Genomic DNA, 27,127 nt, shown 5'->3' with positions numbered 1-27,127 from the left:
TATTGTTTAAACTTAAATAAGGGCAATTATAAAGGAATGAGGGCGGAATTGGCTAAAGTGGACTGGTTAAACAGATAAGATGGTATGATGGTGGATAAGCAGTGGCAAACATTTAAAAAGATATTTTATGACTCACAACAAAAATATATCCCTGTGAGGAGGAAAGACTCCACAAAAAGGGTGAACCAACCATGGCTACCTAAGGAAGTCAAGGATGGTATCAGGTTAAAAGAAAAAGCGTACAACATGGCAAAGATTACTGGTAAGTCCGAAGATTGGGAAAACTTTAAAAACCAGCAAAGGATGATTAAAAGAATAAAAAAAGGGGAGAAAATAAATTATTATGAGAGTAAACTAGCAAGAAATATAAAAACTGACAGTAAAAGCTTCTACAAGTATATAAAAAGGAAGCGGGCAGCTAAAGTAAACATTGTTCCTTTCGAGGATGAGACTGGGGAAATAATAATGGAAAACAAGGAAATGGCAGAGGAATTGAACAGATATTTTGTATCTGTCTTCACAGTAGAAGACACTAATAACATACCAATAATAGTAGAAGATCAAGGGGCAAAGGGAAGGGAGGAAGTAAAAATAATCACTATCACTAGAGAAAAAGTACTAGGTAAACTAATGGGTCTAAAGGCTGACAAGTCCCCTGGACCTGATGGCTTGCATCCAAGGGTCTTAAAGGAAGTGGCTACAGAGATAATGGATGCATTGGTTGTAATCTTCCAGAATTAAATAGATTCTGGAAACGTCCCAGCGGATTGGAAAACCGCAAATGTAACACCCTTATTCAAGAAGGGAGTGAGACAGAAAGCAGGTAACTATAGTCCAGTTAGCCTGACATCTGTCATTGGGAAAATACTAGAATGCATTATTAAGGAAGTAGTAGCAGGACATTTGAAGACTCATAATACAATCAAGGGATATTGACAGGTTAAGCGAATGGGCAAAAATTTGGCAGATGGAATATAATGTGGGAAAATGTGACGTCATCCACTTTGGGAGGAAAAATATAAAAGCAAAGTATTATTTGAACGGAGAAACACTACAAAATGTGTGTAGAGGGATCTGGGTGTCCTCGTACATGAAACACAAAAAGTCAACATACAGGTGCAGCAGGTAATCCAGAAGGCAAACGGAATATTGGCCTTTATTTCCAGGGGGATGGAGTATAAAAGCAGGGAAGTCATGCTGCAACGGTACAGGGTGCTGGTGAGACCACACCTGGAATACTGTGTACAGTTCTGGTGCCCTTATTTAAGGAAAGACATACTTGCATTGGAGGCAGTTCAGAGAAGGTTCACTAGGTTGATTCTGGGTATGGAAGGGTTGTCTTATAAGGAACGATTGAACAGGTTGGGTCTATACTCATTGGAGTTTAGAAGAATCTTATTGAAACATACAAGATTCTGAAGGGACTCGATAGGGTAGATGCTGAGAGGATGTTACCCCTTATGGGGGAAATCTAAAACTAGGGGGCATAGTCTCAGAATAAGGGGTCGCCCGTTTAAGACGGAAATGAGGAGGAATTTCTTCTCCCAGAGGGTCGTGAATCTTTAGAATTCTTTACCCCAAAAAGCTGTGGAGGCTGAGTCATTGAATACATTCAAGGCTGAGTTAGACAAACTTTTGATCAGCAAGGGAGTCAAAGGGTATGGAGAAAGGGCGGGAAAGTGGAGTTGAGGTAAAAATCAGATCTGCCATGATCTCATTAAATGGCGGAGCAGGCTCGAGGGGCCGAATGACCTACTCCTGCTCCTGTCTCTTATGGTCTTATGGTCTATGGTCTTATGATGGAACAGAGGAAGAAAAATATTGGGTTTGGAGCAGTAGAACAGTCTAGAGATCACTTGAGTAACAGTGAAAGCACCAGGAGCAGTCAGTCAGAGAGAGAATGGAGAGAATAAGAGAGACTAATAGAAAAAGAGTGTAACAGCGAGAAAGAGAGAATGGGGAGGATAGGAGAGTCAGTAACAGAAACACAGAGAAAGGATAGGATAACAAAGAAAGAGAGAAAATGGGGAGGTGAGAGAGAGAGAGAGAGAGGGATATCGATCGAGAAAGATACAGGAAAGGTAGACTAACAGAGACAGATTATGTTTATCACACAGTGGACATACTGTATTTATCGGTGAGGACTTAATGGAATTCACTGCATGGAGACCCAAATGCCCTAGAGCTCTGAATACACATTATTTGTGTTGAAATGTCTGTCGCATACTCACCATATGCTTGCATCATTCTTGAAATGTCAAGACCCTGCTTCATTCTCATCATGCATACACCATAATTAAAATCGAAAGAGTCACTAGAATTCAAATACAGATTTTAAACTTAGCAACAGGCATTGCCGAGTATATAGAAAAAGACTTGTAAGAAGATAACAAAATCCAGAGGAACAAAAGGCCATTTGATCCATCAAAGCCACACCTTCACTGACGTCCCACACCACTACTTTGCATTTATATAGCACGTTTAACTGATTTTATTTGATTTTATTTCTTACATCCTAGAGGGGGTAAGAAATAAAATCAGAATATGTTGAAAATTGTTAAAAATTAAAATACCTAGAACACATCTTGGAATAAATTCTCATCATTCACAGTACTTACACCTAAAGTTACCTTTCCTTTTAAAATTATTTGCTTTTTGCACACTAAAATTATACAAAGTAGTTGGATACTCACTAGATGATGCCAATGTAATTTTCCACATTCTGTGGGTGATCCGATTGCCAATTCCTTTTATATCCCATCACAAGAACGTTGGGCTTCATCCTCCCAAGACCTACAGCCTATTGAATATGTAACATGATTAATTTTAATCTATACATATATGCTTACACGGTGGGAAAAAAAGAGTTAATTTAAAAAAAGAGACTATGTATGGACATCGTAATCTATTCATTCAGACTGTAGCTGAAGAAACATTGGGCCATAATTTGCTGTGCCAGGGCATCTAATGGCGTCTGCCGTTAATCAGACTTGCCCGTGCATGTTTAGGTTTTTAAATTTTTTGCTTGGCAAGATGCTGAAAGTGTGAGCTAATAACGTCGCAGTGAGAGAAACAGGGCATCTGGGACCTGAGTGAACAGGGCAAGCAACTGTGTATCTCCTTAACCAATCAGATTGAAGGATTGTGAAATTAACAGCGCAAAGACTGAGAAGGAAGTGTAAATTAGAGTGGGTGAATTCGATGTCAAATCAGGTTCAGAAAGAGAAATAAAGGGCTCGATTTTGGCGTCGGGTTTCCGGCGGGTTGGCCCCGAAAATCCTGATATCCGGTCACGTGACCGGATCGCGACGAAATCCCGGCCACTTCCGGGTACCGCGCTGACGTGCGGGGCTGCGCGCGCAAGCCCCGCTGGTGGGAATCCTCCAGGCAATTAAAGCCAGCAGCGGGGTTCCACTTGAGAGTACTTACCTTGCTTGTTGAGGTCAGTTAATGAGCTGAATCAGCTGTCAAAAGAGGAAGTGTGGGATTTTAGGTTCAAGGCAGTGAGTTTCCCACACTGGGTGAAACAGTCTCTCTCCAACCAGGCATGTTGCAGCCAGCAGCCTGTGGCAGGTGCCAAGGTGCACTCCACGGGGGAGAGCCCTCACCCACGCAGGAGGCCACCGCGTCACATAGGGCAACCCCTGCCCCCCACCACCCCCCGCCAAGCCAGAGGACAGACCGACACGAAACCGCAGCCCCAGTCCGAGGAACCACCCACCTAACCTGCACAACCCCTCAGACCAACACCTGCCAGATGGGTGGTGTGTGGACACCTACGGAGGACGAACAAAATGACCAGCCCCAGCAGCCTCGCAGTCCACGCCGTCCGCCGCAGAGACGTGGAGCCCCCCAACACGGTGTTGTTGCACGCCCACCTGCACAGCAGGAGGGAGGGCTACCGCAGAGAGAGACGCATCGCAGAGGGCACTACCCTCGCCACAGGGTCCACAGACCGAGGCGCAGCTCCCCGGACCTCTCCGAGCAGCAGTGCACAAGGAGGCACAGATTCGCTCGACATGTAGTCGTGGAGATCTGCAGCCTCTTTCATGCCGAGCTGCTCCTGGCTGGCCCCAGCACCAACTGCTTACCTGTCGCTGTCAAAGTCACCACTGCCCTCCACACCTTCTCCTCCGCATCCTTCCAGGGTGCAGCCGGCTACACCGCCGATGTCTCTCAGTCGTCTGCGCAGACGAGCCCTGCAAATACACCTGCACCTACTCTGCAGTAACACGATGGGTGGCATCAGTGGTGGGTCCTCATAGTGATACCCAGGAGCGGGCATTATTGGACACAGCGGACAGGATTCGCGGAGACGTGGCAGTGGTGGTGTCAATATAATGTGTGCTGTTCGTTGCTCTGAAATTCAATATAGGTAACACCCATGACAAACCCTCAGACACCCTTGTGCACCCCCTTCATGCTCACGACACGTTTGCCTTACGCTGCCTACTGCACATATGTGATGCATGCCCTGTGGCTGCAGCACAGGTGGTGGCAGGTTGAGTGAGGCTGGCCGTGAGGGAGATGCACGAGAGGGTGAGTATGGGATGGAGCAATGAGATTGTATGAGGATTGGGTTGCGTGTTAGTGGCGGGGTGAGTACTGGCGAGGTGAGTAGGTGGAGGTAAGATGAGGATGGGGTTTGAGTGGGTATGAAGGGTGATGTGACAGAGTAGTGTTGGCAGTGCCGAAGAAGATGTGGGGTGGGGGCAGTGATGTGGCAGACGGAGTGTAGGGGAAAGACTTCGTGTTCTCACTGTGGCTGACCTACTGCGGTCATTGCAGCGCCTCCTGCACTGTATGCAGGTGGGCCATATGTTGGTTGCGCAGGTGAACCCCTCTGCCACCTCGAGCCAGGCCTTCTTGGTGGCAGAGGCAGGCCGCTTCCTCCCGACCGCCGGGTGGAAGATCTGTGTCCTCCCCCTCCTCCTCACCCCATTTGATGATACCTGGGGTGAGGCATCATTAAACTGGGAGCAGCCTTCCCCCTGGGTTGCTCCATGCTGCAATTTGTTCCATTGGTTGCAGCATCTGTCAGTGGAGGACTGCCCCTTTAACTAGAGAGCCTCCAGCTGACAGATCGTAATGCGCATGCGCAGCCCGCCCGACGCACAGGCCAGCGCCGCGGACCCCGGAGGAGCAGGTAATTGATTCCTATTAGTGTGTTGCCTGCTACGATCGCGCGGGCAACCCACTAATTTCTCCGAGCGTGTTGACCACGCTCCCGAAACCCAACCCGCCGGAAACCCGCAGGCCTGCTGAAATCAGGCCCAAAGAGAGGGAAATAAAGACTGGATTAAGAGAGAGAAAAAATAGAGGAACAGAAAGGAAAAGTAAAAAAACATTTTAAATGTTAAATTTTACATTTTTAAAATCTCCAACAACGATTAAAACCTGAAGGAACGAGATGCCACGCTTGTAACAGTTAATTTTCAGTACCAGAGAGGTTGACTGGCAGTAATTAACACTAATCACATCATTAAAAGGGTACTTAGACTGAAATGGACCAGACTTAACTTTCTGTGGCAAGTTTAGTTCATGTCTACTGCAAATATAGCAACTTCACGCTGTTCAATGCATTTTAATGGTGAGGCAGACAGCAAGATGCTGCTTTCGCGAAGCTAATAGCGGAGTGGCGCATCTCGGACAGCAACTTTTGGATTTCAGTGTTTAACCCTGCATCTGCCCTTCGCCTGAAGTTGCTGTATCATTTGCACCATTAGCCTCACCGTTATTTTGACAGCAAATTCTGGCCCATTATCATTTTTCTTATACTAGCTGAGAACAATCAGCATTGGAACAGTGGAGAAAATCCACATGATTTTTAAATGACAGGGAATATTTACAATTGGAAGTATGAGGGAGAAGCTTTGTACAATGGTACAGTTTTATTGCTCTGCACTTTGCAATTATGAGGCATGTGTGAGTGCCTGGTGATGTTTTTTTTCTTCCCTTCTCTCAGTCCTCCCTCACCATCTGCCATTCCCCAGGAGAATGAGGCTCCGGGAATTTTACCACAAACCCCAAGATTTCAACAGTGAACCCAATGAGACAATCAATGATCCAGAACAGCAGACAGAGAGATCCACGGTACAGCAACCGAAGAGGAAAGAGTCAAACTGGACTCCTCCGGAGGGTCGCTACCCTCAGCTTGACATGTATGCCCAAGCTGTCAGGAAATGCGTCAATGCCAGATTCATCAGGCGCACTCAGAAGACAGTCCAGAATGTCACCCGAGCACAACGCAACGCCATCAACGCTCTCAAGACCAACCGAAACATCGTCATCAAACCAGCGGACAAAGGAGGAGCCATTGTCATACAGAACAGAACGGACTATTGCAAAGAAGCATACCGACAACTGGACAACCAGGAACACTACAGACGGTTACCCGCAGATCCGACCAAAGAACACACCCACCAGCTCAACAAACTGATCAAGACCTTCGATCCAGACCTTCAAAGCATCCTACGCACTCTCATCCCACATACTCCCCGCGTGGGAGACTTCTACTGCCTCCCAAAGATACACAAAGCCAACACACCCGGACGTCCTATCGTATCAGGCAATGGAACCCTGTGTGAGAACCTCTCTGGATACGTCGAGGGCATCCTGAAACCCATTGTACAGGGAACCCCCAGCTTCTGTCGCGACACTACAGACTTCCTACAAAAACTCAGCACCCACGGACCAGTTGAACCAGGAACACTTCTCACCACGATGGACGTCTCGGCACTATACACCAGTATCCCCCACGATGACGGCATCGCTGCAACAGCCTCAGTACTCAACACCAACAACAGCCAATCTCCAGACGCCATCCTACAACTCATCCGCTTCATCCTGGATCACAATGTCTTCACCTTCAATAACCAGTTCTTTACCCAAACACACGGAACAGCCATGGGGACCAAATTCGCACCCCAATACGCCAACATTTTCATGCACACGTTCGAGCACGACTTCTTCACTGCACAGGACCTCCAACCAACACTATACACCAGATACATCGACGACATTTTCTTCCTATGGACCCACGGCGAAGAATCACTGAAGAGACTACACGATAACATCAACAAGTTCCATCCCACCATCAAACTCACCATGGACTACTCCTCAGAATCGGTTTCTTTCTTGGACACACAAATCTCCATCAAAGACGGGCACCTCAGCACCTCACTCTACCGCAAGCCCACGGACAACCTCACGATGCTCCACTTTTCCAGCTTCCACCCCAACCACGTCAAAGAGGCCATCCCCTATGGACAGGCCCTACGAATACACAGGATCTGCTCAGACGAGGAGGAACGCGATGGACACCTACAGACGCTGAAAGACGCCCTCGTAAGAACGGGATATGACGCTCGACTTGTCGATCGACAGTTCCGACGGGCCACAGCGAAGAATCGCATAGACCTCCTCAGAAGACAAACACGGGACGCAACCAACAGAGTACCCTTCGTCGTCCAGTACTTCCCTGGAGCGGAGAAACTACACCATGTTCTCCGCAGCCTTCAACATGTCATCGATGACGACGAACACCTCGCTAAGGCCATCCCCACGCCTCCACTGCTCGCCTTTAAACAGCCACCCAACCTCAAACAGACCATCGTTCGCAGCAAGTTACCCAGTTTTCATGAGAACAGCGTCCACGACACCACACAACCCTGCCACGGCAACCTCTGCAAGACATGCCAGATCATCGACACGGATACCACCATCACACGAGAGGACACCACCCACCAGGTACATGGTTCATACTCCTGTGACTCGGCCAACGTTGTTTACCTCATACGTTGCAGGAAAGGATGCCCCGGAGCATGGTACATTGGCGAGACCATGCAGACGCTGCGACAACGGATGAACGGACACCGCGCAACAATCGCCAAACAGGAGGGTTCCCTCCCAGTCGGGGAACACTTTAGCAGTCAAGGACATTCAGCCACCGATCTTCGGGTAAGCGTTCTCCAAGGCGGCCTTCGAGACACACGACAACGCAAAATCGTCGAGCAGAAGTTGATAGCCAAGTTCCGCACCCATGAGGACGGCCTCAACCGGGATCTTGGGTTCATGTCACGCTACACGTAACCCCACCAGCAAAAAGGGGGAAAAATTTATATGTTTTTTAAAATTCTCTCTCTCTCTCTGCCATTTTAAGTTTCTTTCTGCTTGCCTGTGTAAAAGACACAATGTATATCGAGTGTACTGGGACGTTCTGTTCTCCGTGACTGGCCTGTTTGAATAACAACGACACCTTTTGATTGGTGTGATGCTGTCCCAACATCGTATAAGATATGCGATTTGAGAACCTTTTCATTCAATCATCTGACGAAGGAGATAATCTCCGAAAGCTTGTGATTTTAAAATAAATTTGTTGGACTATAACCTGGTGTTGTAAGATTCCTTACATTTATGAATGTGCAAGTGGCCTGCTCCCAGACCTCTGCCAAAAGTCCTATGCAACTGGCTTGGAGTTGGGATTTCAGAAAGCATAATGGTGGGCGCCATCGTCCAGCATATAAAATATCTGTTTTGCTTCTCTTATTTTTATCTTCCTCATCTATTTTTTTCTTCTTGCTTTTATTTTTGACCATATGTAAGAAAGAAAGCAAGAACTTATATAACGCCTTCCACGACCTCAGGGCATCCCAGAGCGCTTTATAGCCAATTAAGTACTTTTTGAAGTGTAGCCATTGTCGTAATATAGGAAAGGCGGCAGCCAATTTGTGCACAGCACAGTCCCAAAAACAGCAATGTAATAATGACCAGATAATCTGTTTTAGTGATGTTGGTGGAAGGATCAATAGTAGCCAGGACACCGGGGCTAACTCCTCTGCTCTTCTTTGAAATAGTGTCATGGGATCTTTTGCGTCCACCTGAGAGGGCAGACAGGCCTCGGTTTAATGTCTCATCTGAAAGCACTCCGTCATTACTGCACTGACGGATTGCATTCAGATGAGACATTAAACCAAGTCTAGAGTGGGACTCCAAACCCACAACCTTCTACTCAGATGCGAGAGTGCTACCCACTGAGCCACAGCTGACATGTCTCTCTGTACATGTCTCCCTCCTGCTAACATAAGTTGAGAGAATCAACTACATGCTCATGGGGGGCAGATTTACCAATATTGCTCAGCAAAAGTGAAACTCTATATCCTGCAATTGGTTCTCCACTTCATGCTAATTGAGACAAGGTTTAACCTTGCTCCTTAGTGAGTATAATCACAATGATAAAGAGCAGTTTCATTCTTGTTGAGCAGTAAGGGGAAGTTCTTCTACCATCTATATGAAACTGATCTTGTCTCAGCCTGCAGGACTAGGAGAACCGCACCACTATTAAAGCATATTAGGCCCAAGTGCGGTTGAATATTGTAAACGAGACATTTAATAAGACATTGACAACTTTGTGGCTACATTAAACACACAAGAATACGCCAGGCATCTTGGTCTTCTATTTTGATTTGCTTTTGTGCAGAAACATCTCGTCAATACTCTGTGCCCCACCTCACCTCTGCACCCCACCTTGTCCCTGATCTGATCTGTGCCCCACCTTGTCTCTGCTCTGTGCCCCACCTCACCTCTGCGCCCCACCTTGTCCCTGATCGGACCTGTGCCCCACCTTGCCTCTGCTCTGTGCCCCACCTTGTCCCTGATCTGATCTGTGCCCCACCTTGTCCCTGATCGGACCTGTGCCCCACCTTGTCCCTGATCTGACCTGTGCCCCACCTTGTCCCTGATCTGACCTGTGCCCCACCTTGTCCCTGATCGGACCTGTGCCCCACCTTGTCCCTGATCGGACCTGTGTCCCACCTTGTCCCTGATCGGACCTGTGTCCCACCTTGTCCCTGATCGGACCTGTGCCCCACCTTGCCTCTGCTCTGTGCCCCACCTTGCCTCTGCTCTGTGCCCCACCTTGTCCCTGATCTGACCTGTGCCCCACCTTGCATCTGCTCTGTGCCCCACCTTGTCCCTGATCTGATCTGTGCCCCACCTTGTCTCTGCTCTGTGCCCCACCTCACCTCTGCGCCCCACCTTGTCCCTGATCTGATCTGTGCCCCACCTTGTCCCTGAACTGATCTGTGCCCCACCTTGTCCCTGATCTGACCTGTGCCCCACCTTGTCCCTGATCTGATCTGTGCCCCACCTTGTCCCTGATCTGATCTGTGCCCCACCTTGTCCCTGATCTGACCTGTGCCCCACCTTGTCCCTGATCTGATCTGTGCCCCACCTTGTCTCTGCTCTGCTCTTTCCCCTGCCGTGTCTCTACTCTGCTCTATACCCACCATGTCTCTACTCTGCGCCCCATCTTGTCCCTGCCCTGATCTGCGCCCCACCTTGTCCCTGCCCTGCACTATGCCCCGCCATGTCTCTGCTCTGCTCTATACCCACCTTGTCTCTGCTCTGCTCTATACCCACCTTGTCTCTGCTGTGCTCCATGCCCTGCCTTGCCTCTTCTCTGCTCTATGCCTTTCATGTGTCACGCATTTACCTGCATTAACATTTGTGTTCCACTTCGTAAATTATCTGCAGCCACTCCTGTATAAAAGGACTTGATCTTTCTCTTGGTCAACCACTTGATGTGTCCTTTTGAGGTAACATCAGGCACCTTTTCTTTGTGAGGACCCTTGAGTTAAACACAGGGCATAATTAAGTATAAAATCATTGCTACTCAGTGTATTTAATCATTAGCAGGTCCAATGGTTTAGATGACTGAATAAGGCAAATTCAGTTTTTATTACATGGGATCATTTGATAGAAATCAGGAGCAGGAAGCCTGACATCAACGCTAAAGTTGTATTGTAAATGTGGAGGTAGGGGTACTATAACTAGCTTTGACACCCTAGATTAGGGACGCTGAAATCTGCCAGGTATCCAGTTCCCGATTGCTACTAAGTGATCCCTGCTAGAAGTGAAATGTGTGTGGATGTTCGGTGAGGAGAGCATCAGGCTCAGGTGGAAAGTCTCCCATGGTTAAATAATCTGCCATTATTCATAGTCAGGGGTCAGGGCTCACACATGAATAATTGGAGGTCTAACACTTTCAGGAGTTGAGGGAAAGGGAGAAAACTGGGAAAAAAAGAAAACAAATCTAAATTAATATTAGGTCTCTCAGGTTGCACAAACATCCAACCAGTCTGGACCTCTTTCCTGGAGACCTGTACAGTCTCCCCTCCAACTCCACAGAGGGAGAGTGGCAGCCTGCTATCAGAGGGAAGATTCCTCCACCTTGCAGTCATCTCAAACTTCACATAAATACTGACATAGCCCAAACTCCAGACCCATCCTAGCCCAGCCATATCTTCTCCCGCCTTCCCCTCCCCTGCCCCTTGTCCACTGTCAACAAAACTCTGATCTTGAAACATGTAACGTACTGCAATAGCAACACTACTGTAGCAACAGAATTGCATGTCAATATATGTTCCTACGAATGAGCAAAATATACAACTGCATCAATCTGCAAATCAGTATAGCATTCTGTTCTGATTTTAAGTTGTTAAATGTGTAGATTTTAGGTAACATGTTCCCAATTTGGACTACCCACAACTCCTGTGCAGGAGCTGTGTAGCGCAAAGAACAGGCTGGAAATCTGTCAATGTAGACAGCGCTAGGTGTGCCTGTAGATGCTACAGTGTGAGGTAAGATCAGCTGTTCTTTTCTAATTCTGTATGTATACATATCTGTTACAGAAAATCTTAAAAAGGAATGTGCCCAAGCTTTATAAAGAGAGTATTTGTAAGTTAAGTGTGTGGACTATTAGTAAAATCTCCCCAAAGCTAATTTTTTTTTACAAGGAAAGGTCACTGTTGCACAGTATTCTGGAAAATGGAGGTAGGACTCCAAAGTTTCAATCACACTCACGATTTGCACATTACCGCACACCATCAGGCTGTGGTTTTTGGTGACAGTCCCAACAAAATCTACCAGTGCTGGACGGAAGTTAGGAGGACCAGTAAGAACCAAACACTGGGGCCTGGAAAAAAGTTACAAAAACTTTGTGTTAAGGAAAATAGTGTTCTTCAATTGAGACATTTTCAGAATTGAGGGGAGCCAGGAAATAACACATCATGTATTTATTCCGTTAGAAGCAGACCACAAACACCCTAAAATATATGGGCATGAACTAAAACTTTTCAACAGATATGCAACTATTTTACAACACAATCATACTCAGCAAAAGAATGCATGACATCCAGCAGGATTATGACGGAGATGAAACTGCCTTAAATGGATTGGGGCAAGTACAAATGGAGCTTCTTAGTATTAAACATGCAATAGTTGAATTTAACCAAGCAGCTATTTTATTTGAATTCTTAACTGTCAGTCAAACAGCCTTTTTTCTCCCCCACCTCTGACACTTTTATAACTAATAAACAAAAGTGTTCAAAGAAAATGGAAAAAAAGAACATTTTTTTAAATGCCCCTATGATTTTTCTTCCGGGTTGCTCGCAGCAATGTCTGGGAGTTTAATCTTTAATTCATGGAGACTCCAGGACAATCCTGGAGGGTTGGCAATCCTAGTATCCACCAGTTGTTAAGAAGATCTTTACTTTCCATAAGACTGCCACCAGTGAGATATATGGATTATTTTGTCTATGTATGGAATAACAGAGATATAAGTACAGATACTAACACCTGACTCAGTGGGAACAGAACTAGCATTTGAGGCTGAGACAATCCTCTAAGTTTGGTGGCCAACTCCTGCTTAATTGAGACTTAAGATAGTCGACAGTCAAACTGGAAGCAGCAGCCCCCTCTGTACTTGCAATAATTCATTTTTGTTCTATAAAAATCAATTAGCTACTCTTTTTTAATTTAACGCAGAATTATCCTTCTGCCTGTTGTGAAATTATTATTCCATTTGTGAGGAATAGTTGATTGCCCGGTAATTGAGGGAAATAAGTCGGGCTCTGTGGCTACCTGCAGTAAACTGTGTGGTTTTTTGTACATTACCTGTAATTTTTAATGTGATCATCCACTTCATTCAGCCCCACAGAATAGGACAGGGCCATGTTATAGGAACCAGCTTGAACTGATGATCCCCAATTTACAGCTTAAAGTGGAAAACAAGAGATATACAGAAAACATATTAACTGAGTTATCTAAACACTTCTGTAATCATATTATGAGTTGGATTCTTCTTTGGCTTTGAATGCAAAAATATTATTTACCATTTGGAGATAATGCAGATAAATTTGAATGGAGCTCTACATCACCTGGCAAACAAACACTAACATAAATACCTAGACAGAGTTCACCACTGGCTTGGTGGGTAAGTCCCTCATTCAGAAAGAAAAAGACTTGCATTTATGTTGCACTTTATTACATCTCTCAAAAACTCCTCAAAATGTCTTACATGAATGGCTTTTGTTATGCAGGCAACCAAGGCAGCCATTTTGCACACAGCAAAGTCCTACATACTTCCAAGCCATACAGACTGAGAAGGTCCCAGGTTCAATCCCAAGTTAGCTGAATTCAATCATGGCAATACTTTGGAGGCTATATCTGACTTTGGTACTCCTGGGACAAGGGAGGTGGCGAAGGATGGGGGGTTCCTGCTCTTGATTGCTAGTTAGTGACCTATGCTGAAAAGTGCACATCAGGTGATGAAAGAATTGCATTCAGCTGTGATACCCTCCGCAGTTGAATAATCTGCTGACCCTCGCTGTCTAGGCTCACACTTCAAGATTGACCACCAAGATGAGGTAACAGGGCTGCCAGTGTGGAACTACATTCCAGCATAAGTCAATACCTTCAGAAAAAGCTTTAATTTGTTTGCTTTTATTTACGCCTGTTACCCAACCACAAAGAATGCTATCAGTACAATAAATGAAAAGCTCCAGACTTCAGTGCTTCTAAGTGTTTTAGTCCTTGGTGCAACACAGTAATAATATTTAAAGTGGCAGTTTTCCCAATGACTTACCAGGCTTTTTGTACAATACATAAGCCAGAAGGAAGCCAACAATTCCAATAGCGATGAGGGCTGCCCACCATGTGAGTAAGAACATGATCACTATAGAAATGACTGCACCAAACAGGGAGGCCCACTTGTTGTAATGTCTGAATGAAGGTCTCCAGCCTTTAGAAAAAGAAAACAAAATCTATCATTTAGAAGTGATGTGAGTGACAGGCCATTCTGTGATACTCAGTGGATGTTACCTGTATGACTAAATTACTGGCCTGATTTTTACTGACCATGCACATTTTTCTACAGTATTGTTGCAGTTCCACTTGCAACCTACTGGAACATTTTCAAATGTGTACAGCAAATTTATATCAACAGGGACAACATTTAAATAAATGTGAAAGGTGTTGATCACCTACAACAATACATATATTGTACAGTAAAGATACACAGCACTGGGAGTGCAAATAGATTGCCGATCATAGGGGACAAAGTCCACTTAGAGGAACTATTAGAAATCTGTTGACCGAAAAATCCCAAAATTGTAAGAGTACTGTGGTTCTAGGGCAATCCCTCTCTATTTCAACTGTTATTTTTCTGAAACGTTACCTTTTTTAATGGCATTCATTTGTTCCCCCAAATTTTTTGGTTTTTTTATATAGTGAAAACCCATATTTTCTCTTCATAACCCAGAAATAATTATGACTTCTGAACCACAGTTGCTTTGGCTAGAACACAGTCAGTTGACAACCACTGGAAGTCAAATGGAAAACTGTGGTGCACTAAGTGCTTGAGAACAAAAGTGGTATATAAGAAGCCAAAAACTGGTGAAGTAGAAGATGGGGGATGTAATTGCACGCTGTTCATCTCTGATTTCTACCGGAATTTTGTTCTTTATATTTTACTTTCCTGTCTTTACTTGATGTCAGAAATAATGACCAAATCCACCACAAAACCTTTTGAGAAATAGAAAATGGAAACTTGCCTGGAGAGTTTGTAATTGAAGCATGGAAACAGCTAAAATTGATGAGAGCATATGAGCACAGGAAGAAGTTGGAGATGATGGGAGCAATCGTATTCAGTTCTGCTGCATGTAAGAAAACAGGACAACATTGGTTACAGGTGCTTTGGGCACCTGATGCGTTCTAAAAGTCACCTATTGTCTACTATTATATAATATGTAGTTGCATTGTGTAATTTCCTTGAATCACAGCAGAATTGTTCTCATGTCATGACAAAACGCAACTGGGGAATTTGATCATAACTGTGGTGTGTCTATTCTGTGATGGGAGGTAGGTGCCTCCCTCTCAAAACAATTATCCTGTTAGAAATTTGCATAGGGTCAGTCTCCCTACAGAACCTTTACAACTTTGGAGAACTTTACAGCACTGTAACAGCTTGTAATTAATATGCTAACCTGTAACCTCTAGATATTATATACAATAACTGTTCTTTTAGAATGCATTACTAACCTTATAAAAATCCACTGATTTCTATAACAGCCTAAAACATGTGCACCCCAACTACTACTACACATCTATATCTATAAGTTAAATTAAAAAGCACACAATTCTTTATAAAGTATGTTATTAAGTAGACATTTTTGTTCAAAATTAAATAATTTGGAATTCCTTATTCACTTTTATCAATTTAAACTGAACAAATCTTGCCACAATTGCCTACATACCCAATGCAGATATAACTGAGTATGGGTACAGTTTTTGGCCTCACCAGTCTATGGTCAGAAAAGACATTCTGAGTGACCCAGGGACTTACCAATAAGAATGAAACCAATAGCAATGGCATAGGTGAGGAGGTAGCTGTAGATGGGCTCATTGTTCTTCCCGTAGCCCTTTCCAAAGAAACCAATACCAGGATAAAGATTGTCCTTGCACAGACACTGTTGGGGGACAAGGTTGAAATTACTGGTTTAATTGAACCATCTACTTGTAGAAAATAAATAGCTGAGAAAATCTGTACTATTGATATAAATATTGTACAACAAAAACCTTCACTCCATAATCTTCACTAATCCAATATATATAGAAAAATAGCACAATAGAAAACTGGAAGCAAATTACAAGGCTGGAACATCAAAGGATCAAGTGGAAGTAAAAATTAAATGCTTATAATCATTATCTCAACTTTTGAAATGGTTTGGAGTCTAATTCACAACATAGTATGTAACGTATAAATAGATAGAACTCAATTTTAAGATATTACCAATTTTTATAAAAGTTCAAGGGCTTCTTACCAGTTTGGGGAATTTTGTTGCAGGGCTCGGTAATGTTTACAGAAGGATATTCTATGCCTTTATCTACCAGTAGAGAACTCACCACGGACTACACCATACCACTGTATATTTGTTTGAATGGTTTGTACCAATAAGCCATCTAGTTTGTGTGTGTTTGGTGTTATTTAAGTCAAAACATGTAAATTGGATGTTCACAGTGTTATAAAAGTCAGAATTAACAACAAGAAGCATGGCAGGTGATGTAGAAAACAATGGGGGAAAAGCAAATCGTGCAAAGTGTAAAACGGGCTCCCAATTCGCTCTCGCCCCCTCTGCCCTCCCGCCAAAGGCAAGTTTCACCCCCAATGGTCCTTTATTCTGGATTCTATTGTTATTACTCCACTTTAATTAATTTCAAAGTATATCAAACAGTAGCTCAGCAGACTATTTTGTCTTTCTAATTTGATAAAGCTAGACAGTGTTACCCGTGCATTATAGATTGATGATGTCACAGCTGGTTGGGACACCATTAGAGTGGCATGTTGTGGGTTTTGTCTGGTATCCCTACACAGTGGATTATTAGTTTCAGATGTGTTGATGGAGAAGACGTCAAGTACAGACCAGGTAATTCCCCACAGGGTATAAGGGCAATTCAGATCAAACTACTCTTACATATCCTGAGTATTTCCGGCATTTTCTATTTTTATTTCAGATTTCCAGCATCCGCAGTATTTTGCTTTTGCTTACATACCTCCTACTTGATTACAGAATGCTTAGACAGTCATTGCATGCTTTAATGGGCTAAAAAGGGTGCATAATAAAACAGGAAGAAATGTTTTGTTTTTATTATCTCTACAAGTTAATATTTGGAGAGGATTATAATTGCTTATAGAAAGTGTTTAATATGACAGAACTAACTTTAATCAATCACTTCCACAATATTACTGAACAATATTACTGAGATGAACTACAGTGAAGTTAACTATGGCAATGGAGTAGCTGAAGAAATGTCCGATACCTGGAAGACTTTGGGTGCAGACACGAGGCAGGCAAGAGCAGAGGAAAGGGTAGCTCCAAAGATCCCAGCTGTAATCAAAGGGGCGAATCCAGATACCAGACTCATAGTCTTTAAAAAAAAGAGGAAAAGAGATTTTTGGTACTTAATCAAATACCAATAATTCCATTACCATCATATAATACAAGTTGCCTTCATTTTAAGCAAGATGGGAGATGGCCACGGCGCATCATTCGCTGAGCGAATAGAACTGCAGATGTGCTACAGGTCTGATGGGAAATGACCACAGCAAAACACTCACTGAGAGTGTAGAACTGCATATGTGCCACAAGTCTGATGACAGTTTCAGTCTGTGGTGGCAGAATTGCTGAAAAGGAATAAAGAGGGTGAGGCCATTCAGCACCATGGCTGCCAGTAGTTTCTCAGCTGAGAAGTACAAGCAACTGTCAACAAGATCACAGTGAAATTCTTCAGTCTCTACATATGCCTGTCGAGTTGAAACAAAGGATGTTTTCAGGATTTAAATCCATCATTGTGCAATATGCTGATGTTCTAAAAATATCATGGAATCAACTCCAGAGATATAGATTCTCTTTAGCGCATAGAATTTCAATATGACAAACCACTTACCATTCACAGAATTCCAAAATCCTAAACTACTTCCGATACATTCCAACTGTATGGAGTTCCAATACACCAATCCTTATTCCCATTCAATGCTATTAAACATAATTCCAATGTGCCAAACCATTTTCATATTAATTCCCATTGTGCAATATATACAGTTCCAATATACCATACAAACTCCCATTTACTCCTGATGTAGAGAATTTAAATAGACCAACCCCTTTTGTATTCTTTATTTCCCATTCTATAGGTTTTAAAGCTGTTTTTTGTTAAATGCTGATCCAGGTATAAATGTCTACTTGTTGTCAGTTTGTTTTTACCTGGTAGTAGTTAATGAGTCCATATTTACAAGTACCAGTCTGTGCGCATTCTGTAAAGTTCCACCCATAACCACAGGCAAGGCCCTCACAATCCGTTGACCCAATAGGAATGGTGTCGTTCACACTACCAGAAGCATCACGTATCACACAAGATCCTAAAGTAGAAGGTGGAAGGAGTCATGTTAAAGATACATTTAATGAACTTCTAAGACATGCTACCTCCTCAACAAAATGTAAATAGTTGTATAGCACTCTTACCTGAGTCAGTAGATCATGGGTTCAAGCTCCACTCCAGAGATTTGAGCACATGATCTAGGCTGACACTTCAGTGCAGAACTGAGGGAGTGCTGCATCATTGGAGGTGCCAACTTTCGATTGAAATGTTAAATTGAGGCCCTGCCTGCACATTCCGATGGACACAAAAGATCCTTTTGCACTATTCGCAGGGAGGTCTCCCAATGTCCTGGCCAACATTTCTGCCTCAACCAATACAACCAAGACATATCAACCAGTCATTTATCTCATTGGTGTTTGTGAGATTTGTGTGTAAAATGGCTGTCACATTTGCTCACACAACAGAAACTCCACAATGTAAATGTAATTCATTGTATGTGAACCGCTTTGGGACATTTATGGAGCAACGTGAAAAGGCACTATATAAATGCAAGTTCTTTCTAGTGTTGGTGATGATTATTTGTTATTCTGTATCCATGCCGGATAAGCACTTGATAAATGGCAGTGATATACGATCTACACCTAATAATTCAAAATTGTTTTTGCACTAAAAAAATTGAATTACTAATAATTTGAATTAAGCAATATAAACAAGACAGCAAAGTGGGGATATTAGTGCTATATCAGATCATTTGTAATAAACAACTTTGAATTAAGAAGAGTAGATTGTATAAATAGCCTCATGTTTTGCATAAGTCAGGTGAGTAATAGAGCTGTATAGCAATGTGGAAGTGATAAATAATAATTGCTCTGTACAACTTACCAATGGTGGCAGAGATTGCGAGGTAGGAAAAGGCTGTCCAAAAAATGGCTGACAAGGTTCCCTTGGGAATGGATACAGCGGGATCCTATAAATGCAATGCAATGGGAATGAGGCTATACAATATACAAGGAGGCTACTGACTATAGGGGCAGAATAGGGTGTTCACCTGATGAGTTAACACTCACACTGCATTCACATAGCAATATAATGCCCCAATAAACCCATTAATTGTTCTTTTTACCGAATTAATTTTAGTGTACATTTAAACAGAATGAATTCAGAATATAAATCATATAGCCTGTAGGTATTCAATTTGTGATGTTGATCATAACTCGACAGCATCCCAGCTGTAGTGCCGAAGCCTTGTGCTCCAGAACTAGCCAAGCCTTGAGCCAAACTGTTCCAGTAGAGCTACAACATTGGCATCTACCCGACAATGTGGAAAATTGCCCAGGTATGTCCTGTCCACAAAAAGCAGGACAAATCCAATCCAGCCAATTACCGCCCCATCAGCCTATTCTCAATCATCAGCAAAGTGATGGAAGGTGTCGTCGACAGTGCTATCAAGCGGCACTTACTCACCAATAACCTGCTCACCGATGCTCAGTTTGGGTTCCGCCAGGACCACTCAGCTCCAGACCTCATTACAGCCTTGGTCCAAACATGGACAAAAGGGCTGAATTCCAGAGGTGAGGAGAGAGTGACTGCCCTTGACATCAAGGCAGCATTTGACCGAGTGTGGCACCAAGGAGCCCTAGTAAAATTGAAGTCAATGGGAATCAGGGGGAAAACTCTCCAGTGGCTGGTGTCATACCTAGTGCAAAGGAAGATGGTAGTGGTTGTTGGAGGCCAATCATCTCAGCCCCAGGACATTGCTGCAGGAGTTCCTCAGGGCAGTGTCCTAGGCCCAGCCATCTTCACCTGCTTCATCAATGACCTTCCCTCCATCATAAGGTCAGAAATTGGGATGTTCGCTGATGATTGCACAGTATTCAGTTGCATTCGCAACCCCTCAGATAATGAAGCAGTCCGTGCCCGCATGCAGCAAGACCTGGACAACATCCAGGCTTGGGATCATAAGTGGCAAGTAATATTTGTGCCAGTCAAGTGCCAGGCAATGACCATCTCCAACAAGAGAGAGTCTACTCACCTCCCTTTGACATTCAACGGCATTACCATCGCCGAATCCCCCACCATCAACATCCTGGGGGTCACCATTGACCAGAAACTTAACTGGACCAGCCACATAAATACTGTGGCGACAAGAACAGGTCAGAGGCTGGGTATTCTGCGGCGAGTGACTCACCTCCTGACTCCCCAAAGCCTTTCCACCATCTACAGGGCACAAGTCAGGAGTGTGATGGAATACTCTCCACTTGCCAGGATGAGTGCAGCTCCAACAACACTCAAGAAGCTCGACACCATCCAGGACAAAGCAGCCCAGTTGATTGGCACCCCATCCACCACCCTAAACATTCACTCTCTTCACCACTGGCGCACTGTGGCTGCAGTGTGTACCATCCACAGGATGCACTGCAGCAACTCACCAAGGCTTCTTCGACAGCACCTCCCAAACACGCGACCTCTACCACCTAGAAGGACAAGGGCAGCAGGTACATGGGAACAACACCACCTGCACGTTCCCCTCCAAGTCACACACCAGCCCAACTTGGAAATATATCGCCGTTCCTTCATCGTCGCTGGGTCAAAATCCTGGAATTCCCTTCCTAACAGCACTGTGGGAGAACCTTCACCAGACGGACTGCAGCGGTTCAAGAAGGCGGCTCACCACCACCTTCTCAAGGGCAATTAGGGATGGGCAATAAATGCTGGCCTCGCCAGCGACGCCCACATCCCATTAACGAATTTAAAAAAGGTCACTTGAAACTTTGGAAGTGATTTTCCTAACAGTCTAAAGACCGCAATGCTAAGAGCACAGATTCAACCTTCCATAGTGGATGGGGGTTACTAGTTTCTGACTTAGGCTTATTATTATAAATAGGATAACCAAGTGATGAAGGATAGAATACTAGAGCCTAGTCTTCAGTTGCATCCAAGCCTTTATTCACAGAGATTCTCCTTTCACACATTCAGCACCCTAGATAAGCTCTCATATAAAAATGATACAAGAGTGTCCCCAATTGATACGCACCACCTGAATACAATTAACACTAATTGATATAAATCACATGATACAATTAACTTTATAGTGCTGAAAATAGATTTGTGGACCTACCATAAAAAGACCAATTCAAGAAACAACTAGATATGTTTCTGGAGAAAGAGGGAGTGATATGTTAAAAAAGTGAGAACATGAGGTTGATATTAACCAAAAAGGAACAAGCTTGTTTGGCCAAACGGCCTTTACCTGCTCCTAAACTTTTTTACATTATAAGAGTTGAACCCACCCACCCTGGTTGTGTCTGATTGAGTCAGGTCTGAACAGGCTTTAAGAGGTTTCATTCAACTTCTTATATAAAAAGGATTGATTATTTTTGTCAAGATAATTAGGCCTAGGCCAGATGAAAGTGCAAAGGTATATTTTTACCAATACAATAGACTTAGACTTGGAGCTGGCTTCAGGTTTGAAGAGTTTGGGTCAGACTAGTTCAAACTGGCCTGAAAATCCAACCAATGGTTGGTTCTCTCATACCTACAATGGACCCCATCTCTTGTGGCATCTCCAACTTTGTCTTACCAATCCTTTCATCCTGTCCTGCCTTGTCTTGCTGTGCTGTTCTTCTAATTGAAGTTAATGGAGAATAAAATTGGGTGGGGTGTAAAACAGATGCCTGACCTCAAATCACCCCGTTCTCACCAGGTGGGTTAGGCTAAAATCAGGGCTTGAGTGTATAATAATAAAAGCAGTAAACATTTATACATATACACTCTGCAGTCCATACACACAATCTATACTTAATCAGGTTCCTGGGCCCAAGAGATTGGGTAGCATAGTGGGTTGGCACGTTATCCTTTCATATCTGGGAACCACATTCAAATCCAGTCCAGAATGGCAGAATAAAAGTCTCCTCAGTGTCATACATGATATGAGTTTGTGCAGTTTTAACTAGGCAGCTCCTAATTGGTTGGGGTCCAGAGCACAACACTGCCCCAAATTCAACACTAATCGATGGAGTGGAGAGAGTTGTGCTACATCTGATCTGAGAGTTTTTAATACTGGCACAGAGTGATAAGAGTGTTTCATTTTCCACATTAGCATTCATTGCTTGATAAACTAATAAATATAAACCAGCTCGCAACAAAACATATTGGTCTCCATTTTCTCTAGCCAGATTGTTGTTCCACAGCTGTATAGAATTCCCAATTTCTCTCCAGTAATGTTATGAAGTTGCATTCTCAAGTATATGACAGTCCCCAATCATGTTGTCATGGAAGTGAAATTTCTTGATGTTACATGATCCAGGGGGAAGATTCTACACAAACATCTGGTCCAAGACTGCTTCTGAACCAGAAGTTTAAATCATAAACTAGTAACAAGAACAAAACACCATTAAAATAGACAGTTATCTTCCTTTATAATACTTAGGAATATTTGGTAATTCAGATGAATACAGATCCCTTTTAAAACACAAAAGCCTGAAATATGCCATTTCCTTTAAGAATCATTTAACGTCTTTAGCCCCTACTGGATATGTTTTCTTCAAGTTGCAAACGTAAGTGAAGAAGTTTGTGCAAATACTAAAGGGAGTTCCCGGTTTTATACTCGCACCGACTTTGTGGCTTAGGGACTAGAAGAAAACACACCTGTGGATTTATGTATTCATTCAGAGTGTTTTGAATTACCTTCAAGTCACCGGAGATGTTCGCACCCGCCAGGATGCCAGTTGCAGAGGGAAAGAAAATGGAAAACATGCCAAAGAACGATGCATCATCACCTCGCCAGTTAGGCACAAAGTTTTCAACGAAGATATCAGCTGCAAAGCAAAATCAGCACCACAGTGAACAGCTGAAGTGGGCACTGTTGTCTGAATGAAATCATTCGCAACACACCTACGTACAGTAATACATAATGATGTTATCATGTGATGACATCGGCACATCCCCTCACATGAGCGCTACAATCAATTGAAAAACAATCTAAGCAAACTCAAAACTGTTTGCTACGGTGCGAATTTTCGTGAAGTTGCCGATGTGACTGCGATCCATAGCAGGCTGTTCAGTGAATGGATCCTATCAACAAAACCTTTTTAACAAGCAGCAATGCTCCTTATATTTGTCAATGCCATTTCGTCTGCAGTGTCTCTTGTTTTCTTTCAGATGCAGCGCGGACAGAGAGGAATGTGTTTATTATTGTATTTGATTTGATAGTCAAATTCGTCAAAGCATTCTGGTGTAACAATAGAAAAAGATTGAAATTGGAACTCCAAAAAAGTTATACAGCTCCCCACCCCCTCCCCCTCACCCCACCACCCTGTTTCTCCACTCCTCTCCCAAGAGCATTGACTCATGTTGAGGTACTGTTCCATGGATTCTGGCTGCCCTCCGGTACTTTGCCCAAGTGGCAATTCTTCATTTGTGAGCTTAAACAGTGAGCGTTGTCAGATTATTCATCCATTGGGGAGCCAAACTCGATCTTGTCCTCGCTCAATATCCACATGTGCCCACTTTCCAGCAGAGGTCACTGGACAGCAGTCAGGCGCGGGAAACCAATCTGATTTTCCCATTCCATAACTCGGGGCACTGAGGTCAGCTGTCGTCATCCACATTGAACACACTATACAAAGAGCAACGGGCTGGGGAGGAAGCCTGTACTCCAACATAAATAGTCGAGTGCATTGTGTATCAATGCACTGTGCCACAAGGCTGCTCAATAAATTGGCTTTATTTATTTAGAGGAAATAATTGAAAGTGGTTTGGTGATCAAAAAACATAACTTGAAAATAAAGCACCTCCACAGGTGAGAAACTCAGTACACACCTCTGTAACTGAAGAAGCCTTTGGCTTGTTTTTCTTTTGATGCTGGGATAATGGTCCCCACAATGTAGTTTGCTAAGGAAACCATGATCACAAAGAAGAAGCCAACTTGTGCCTATCAGAAAAAATGAGAGAAGGGTATTCTTTGCAGCAGAAAACACTGAAAATAATTCCAGCCCTGCACTGATTCTTTTTGCCCCTATTCATTTATATTATTTCCCTTGCAAACTGCTCACCACTAACTGGGACTGAGTGGATACTTTGGGTATTGACCTCTTTACAACCACTGCCAATGCCACTGTTAATAAGCTGGCAGGAGGGTCAGTCAAGTGGAGTAATCAAACAATGCTAAGTCATCACTTCCTTTCCCTCCCTAGGTGAAATCCATTGCTTCAGCAGGGCCTCCATCCCGCAGCTCTAATGAGAATGGTGAGACTCACACAGTTACAAAAATGTTTTAAGTTTCTCATGTTGAATCTTATTAAATAGCATTAGAAAAATGTATAGAATCTGAAAATAAGGTTCAAAGAATACCATGTGTTTCCTATGATGTACAATCACAAAAAGTACTACAGGTATTATTACATGATCCAAGAGGCCTCTGAGCATTCTAATGTCTTGGATCTACTCTGGAGAACTCTCTTCCTAAATTCTCTCACTTTGTTCCTTTCTCCACAACATGAGAAGCTTTCTCAAAACCTTATACTCCTACTCTGCATCTACTTCTTCTCCATGAAGCACCTTGGGACATTTGTTACACACTATATAAATGCACAGTGTGTTATGTCAGGAGCAATACTCTTCATCCTACCCCAAGATCAGTAATACTCTTTGCCCTATCTCAAGAATCTTAAGAATATCTTCTGTCCTACACCACCAGATCTGCAATACCTTTTGGATTCAAGTCCAGCTGAAACTACAGATAACAGGGATGCACATTGATGGAAAGGACGATATCCCTCTGATTATGTGAGCGGATATTTCTGATTGTACTCCACATTACTCACCTATACCAGTAAGCCCAATGCTGTTATCCCTAAAATTCAAAAAAGTAATATTCCACCTGTTACTAGCATCAAACTGGCATGGTCTATTGTCTAAGCTTTCATTGGAAGGACATTTACATGAGTTGTGGCAATTACAATTTAAAGCCACTTGGGACATGTCAGTATTTGACACTTTGCACTGGTTGCTTGCTCCAATGTGCCGTATTATGAACTGGTAGGATATGGGTTTGCAACTGTGATCCCACACATGCTGAGTTCCTGAATTCTGCCATGTCAGCATGAGGGAAAGTGCCAAGCATTTCTCTGTGAGGAGAGAAAATGATCTGGAGCGGACAAGTCATAACAGGGGACTTTCATCCATCTCATTGCCAGAGCCAGCTCTGGAGCAGCAAGGACAATGGAAGCGTTTGCCTATCACCCCATACATGGGTGTATGGTATGCTACATGGCAGTGGGCGACCGAAATAGGGAAAAAGTACATTAAAAATTAGGTAAAAATAAGAAGCAAACACTATGGGGTCAGCAAGATTAAAGCAAAGTTAAGATCATCAACACTTGTTATATCCTGCTGAATACAATGATTCAAAGCTTGTGTGATGTTACAGTTTCTGTGGCTTTACCTTTGCTTCCCATTCCATGCCAGCCAGTGAAATCCCAAGTAGCACGGTTACTGTTATGACCCCAATAATCCGGATATCATTTGTGGGATCCACAATTGTTGCATTGTACTCCTGTGGAAATGTTGAAGTATCTGGATTAACAGGATTCTGCATGAAGTCACATCAAATCACGGCAAAGTTGGGAATGCACATTCTGAATTTTGACAGCTACTGGAGTCATACAGATCCAATGAACACATTGTCACTGTATATATGATTACAGTTTAGAAAAGCTATTCTTGGGGCTGCTAACAGCAGAGACATCTGCGCCCACCCACACAGAAATAGTATAATCCTGTAAGATTTTTTTTAACAAAAGGTTAAACTCAATTTTGATCTTGTGCAACAGAATTGGCCAAATTCAGATTGGTTTGGTCCTGTGTCCTAAATAGGCTTATCTCCAACAGACCCCCCCCCCCCCATAGACCTATTCACATATAACGTGCTGACAAAGTTATTGGATGTTTCTTTGATTCTAACAATGAATTCTATTAACAAAATAATGTGGCAACAGATCTGTTAAACATCGCACATATCAAGGTTTTTGTCAACATTTGTCATCTAACTCTGAAAACTGTTGTTAAGCAAAGGCTGGTATTGACAGCTACTGAAAACTGGTCATTAAGCTAATCATTGGGCTTTGTCTGGGGCAAACATTATTTCTTAGGATCTCTGGGTATTCACAGGCACCAGATAATGGAGAGTTTCCAAACTAGTCAGTATTCTGTGATTTTTCTTACAATGGCAAAAAAAACAAGTTGACAATAAATCAATTAAATGTAAACAGACTAGGCAGCTGATTTTATTAGTTTGTTAATTAGATTTAATATAGTTCTTAATATAACTAACAATAACACCTGTATTAGGCATTATTTTGGATCAGATTTCCACTCATTCACAGTCAATGGATGGAAAGTCTATGTGTATCTCACTTTGTTGTTGTATACACAGAGATGCTTTATTCTTGTTGCCACCAGTCTTTAATTCTGGATAATCTTTGTGAATTAAGGAATGTGCTGAAATGTCCTCTCTGTGAGTATCAAGTTAAAACAGTCGTGCTCATAATAGAATCTGGGCACTGCTTGCAGCATACTTCTATTTCATCTGTGACCCCTGACTGTCTTTCTTCTCAATGTATCTCTGGGTTTTCACAGAAATGTTGGAAATATGTTGTTATTAATGCAACCAAGGGTTGTTAATCCTTCTGAATAATAACTTTGACAAAGCTGAAATTCACCATTATTCCATCTCCTTCTGTTGCTCTCCAGCAAGAGAAATCAAAGAAATGTATTACGAAGCAGGGTTATCCCAGTATCCATAACAAGTAAAAGGACTGTTAAAAATAAGATATATAGTTTTAATAGAGCATTTGGCATTATGATATTTCTCCCCATCTCTCCTGTGGGGAAGTGTCTGACCTTCACTGAG

The 27,127-nt window shown here is 43.2% G+C and overlaps 1 protein-coding gene across 3 annotated transcripts in view; it reads right to left on the bottom strand.

Annotated features, from left to right (window-relative positions):
- slc12a3 (solute carrier family 12 member 3) overlaps window positions 1–27,127 on the bottom strand; it is a 50,523-nt gene that overhangs the window by 13,425 nt on the left and 9,971 nt on the right. For 2 of the 3 annotated variants that reach the window (XM_067997769.1, XM_067997767.1), the window contains exons 6-19: window positions 25,661–25,771; window positions 24,037–24,148; window positions 22,903–23,033; window positions 19,099–19,183; window positions 18,102–18,256; window positions 17,158–17,265; window positions 15,683–15,806; window positions 14,892–14,993; window positions 13,925–14,080; window positions 12,955–13,054; window positions 11,863–11,974; window positions 10,493–10,627; window positions 2,694–2,800; window positions 2,232–2,314 (exon numbers count right to left, since the gene is read on the bottom strand). In XM_067997769.1, coding sequence (XP_067853870.1) covers window positions 2,232–2,314; window positions 2,694–2,800; window positions 10,493–10,627; window positions 11,863–11,974; window positions 12,955–13,054; window positions 13,925–14,080; window positions 14,892–14,993; window positions 15,683–15,806; window positions 17,158–17,265; window positions 18,102–18,256; window positions 19,099–19,183; window positions 22,903–23,033; window positions 24,037–24,148; window positions 25,661–25,771 — 1,621 coding nt within the window. The remainder of the gene's footprint in view (window positions 1–2,231; window positions 2,315–2,693; window positions 2,801–10,492; window positions 10,628–11,862; window positions 11,975–12,954; window positions 13,055–13,924; window positions 14,081–14,891; window positions 14,994–15,682; window positions 15,807–17,157; window positions 17,266–18,101; window positions 18,257–19,098; window positions 19,184–22,902; window positions 23,034–24,036; window positions 24,149–25,660; window positions 25,772–27,127) is intronic. The other variant, XM_067997768.1, reaches the window with a different exon arrangement.

Source organism: Heptranchias perlo, chromosome 16 (genome assembly GCF_035084215.1).
Source record: "Heptranchias perlo isolate sHepPer1 chromosome 16, sHepPer1.hap1, whole genome shotgun sequence".
Taxonomy (NCBI): Eukaryota; Metazoa; Chordata; class Chondrichthyes; order Hexanchiformes; family Hexanchidae; genus Heptranchias; species Heptranchias perlo.
This window is presented reverse-complemented; position numbering and strand designations above follow the sequence as displayed.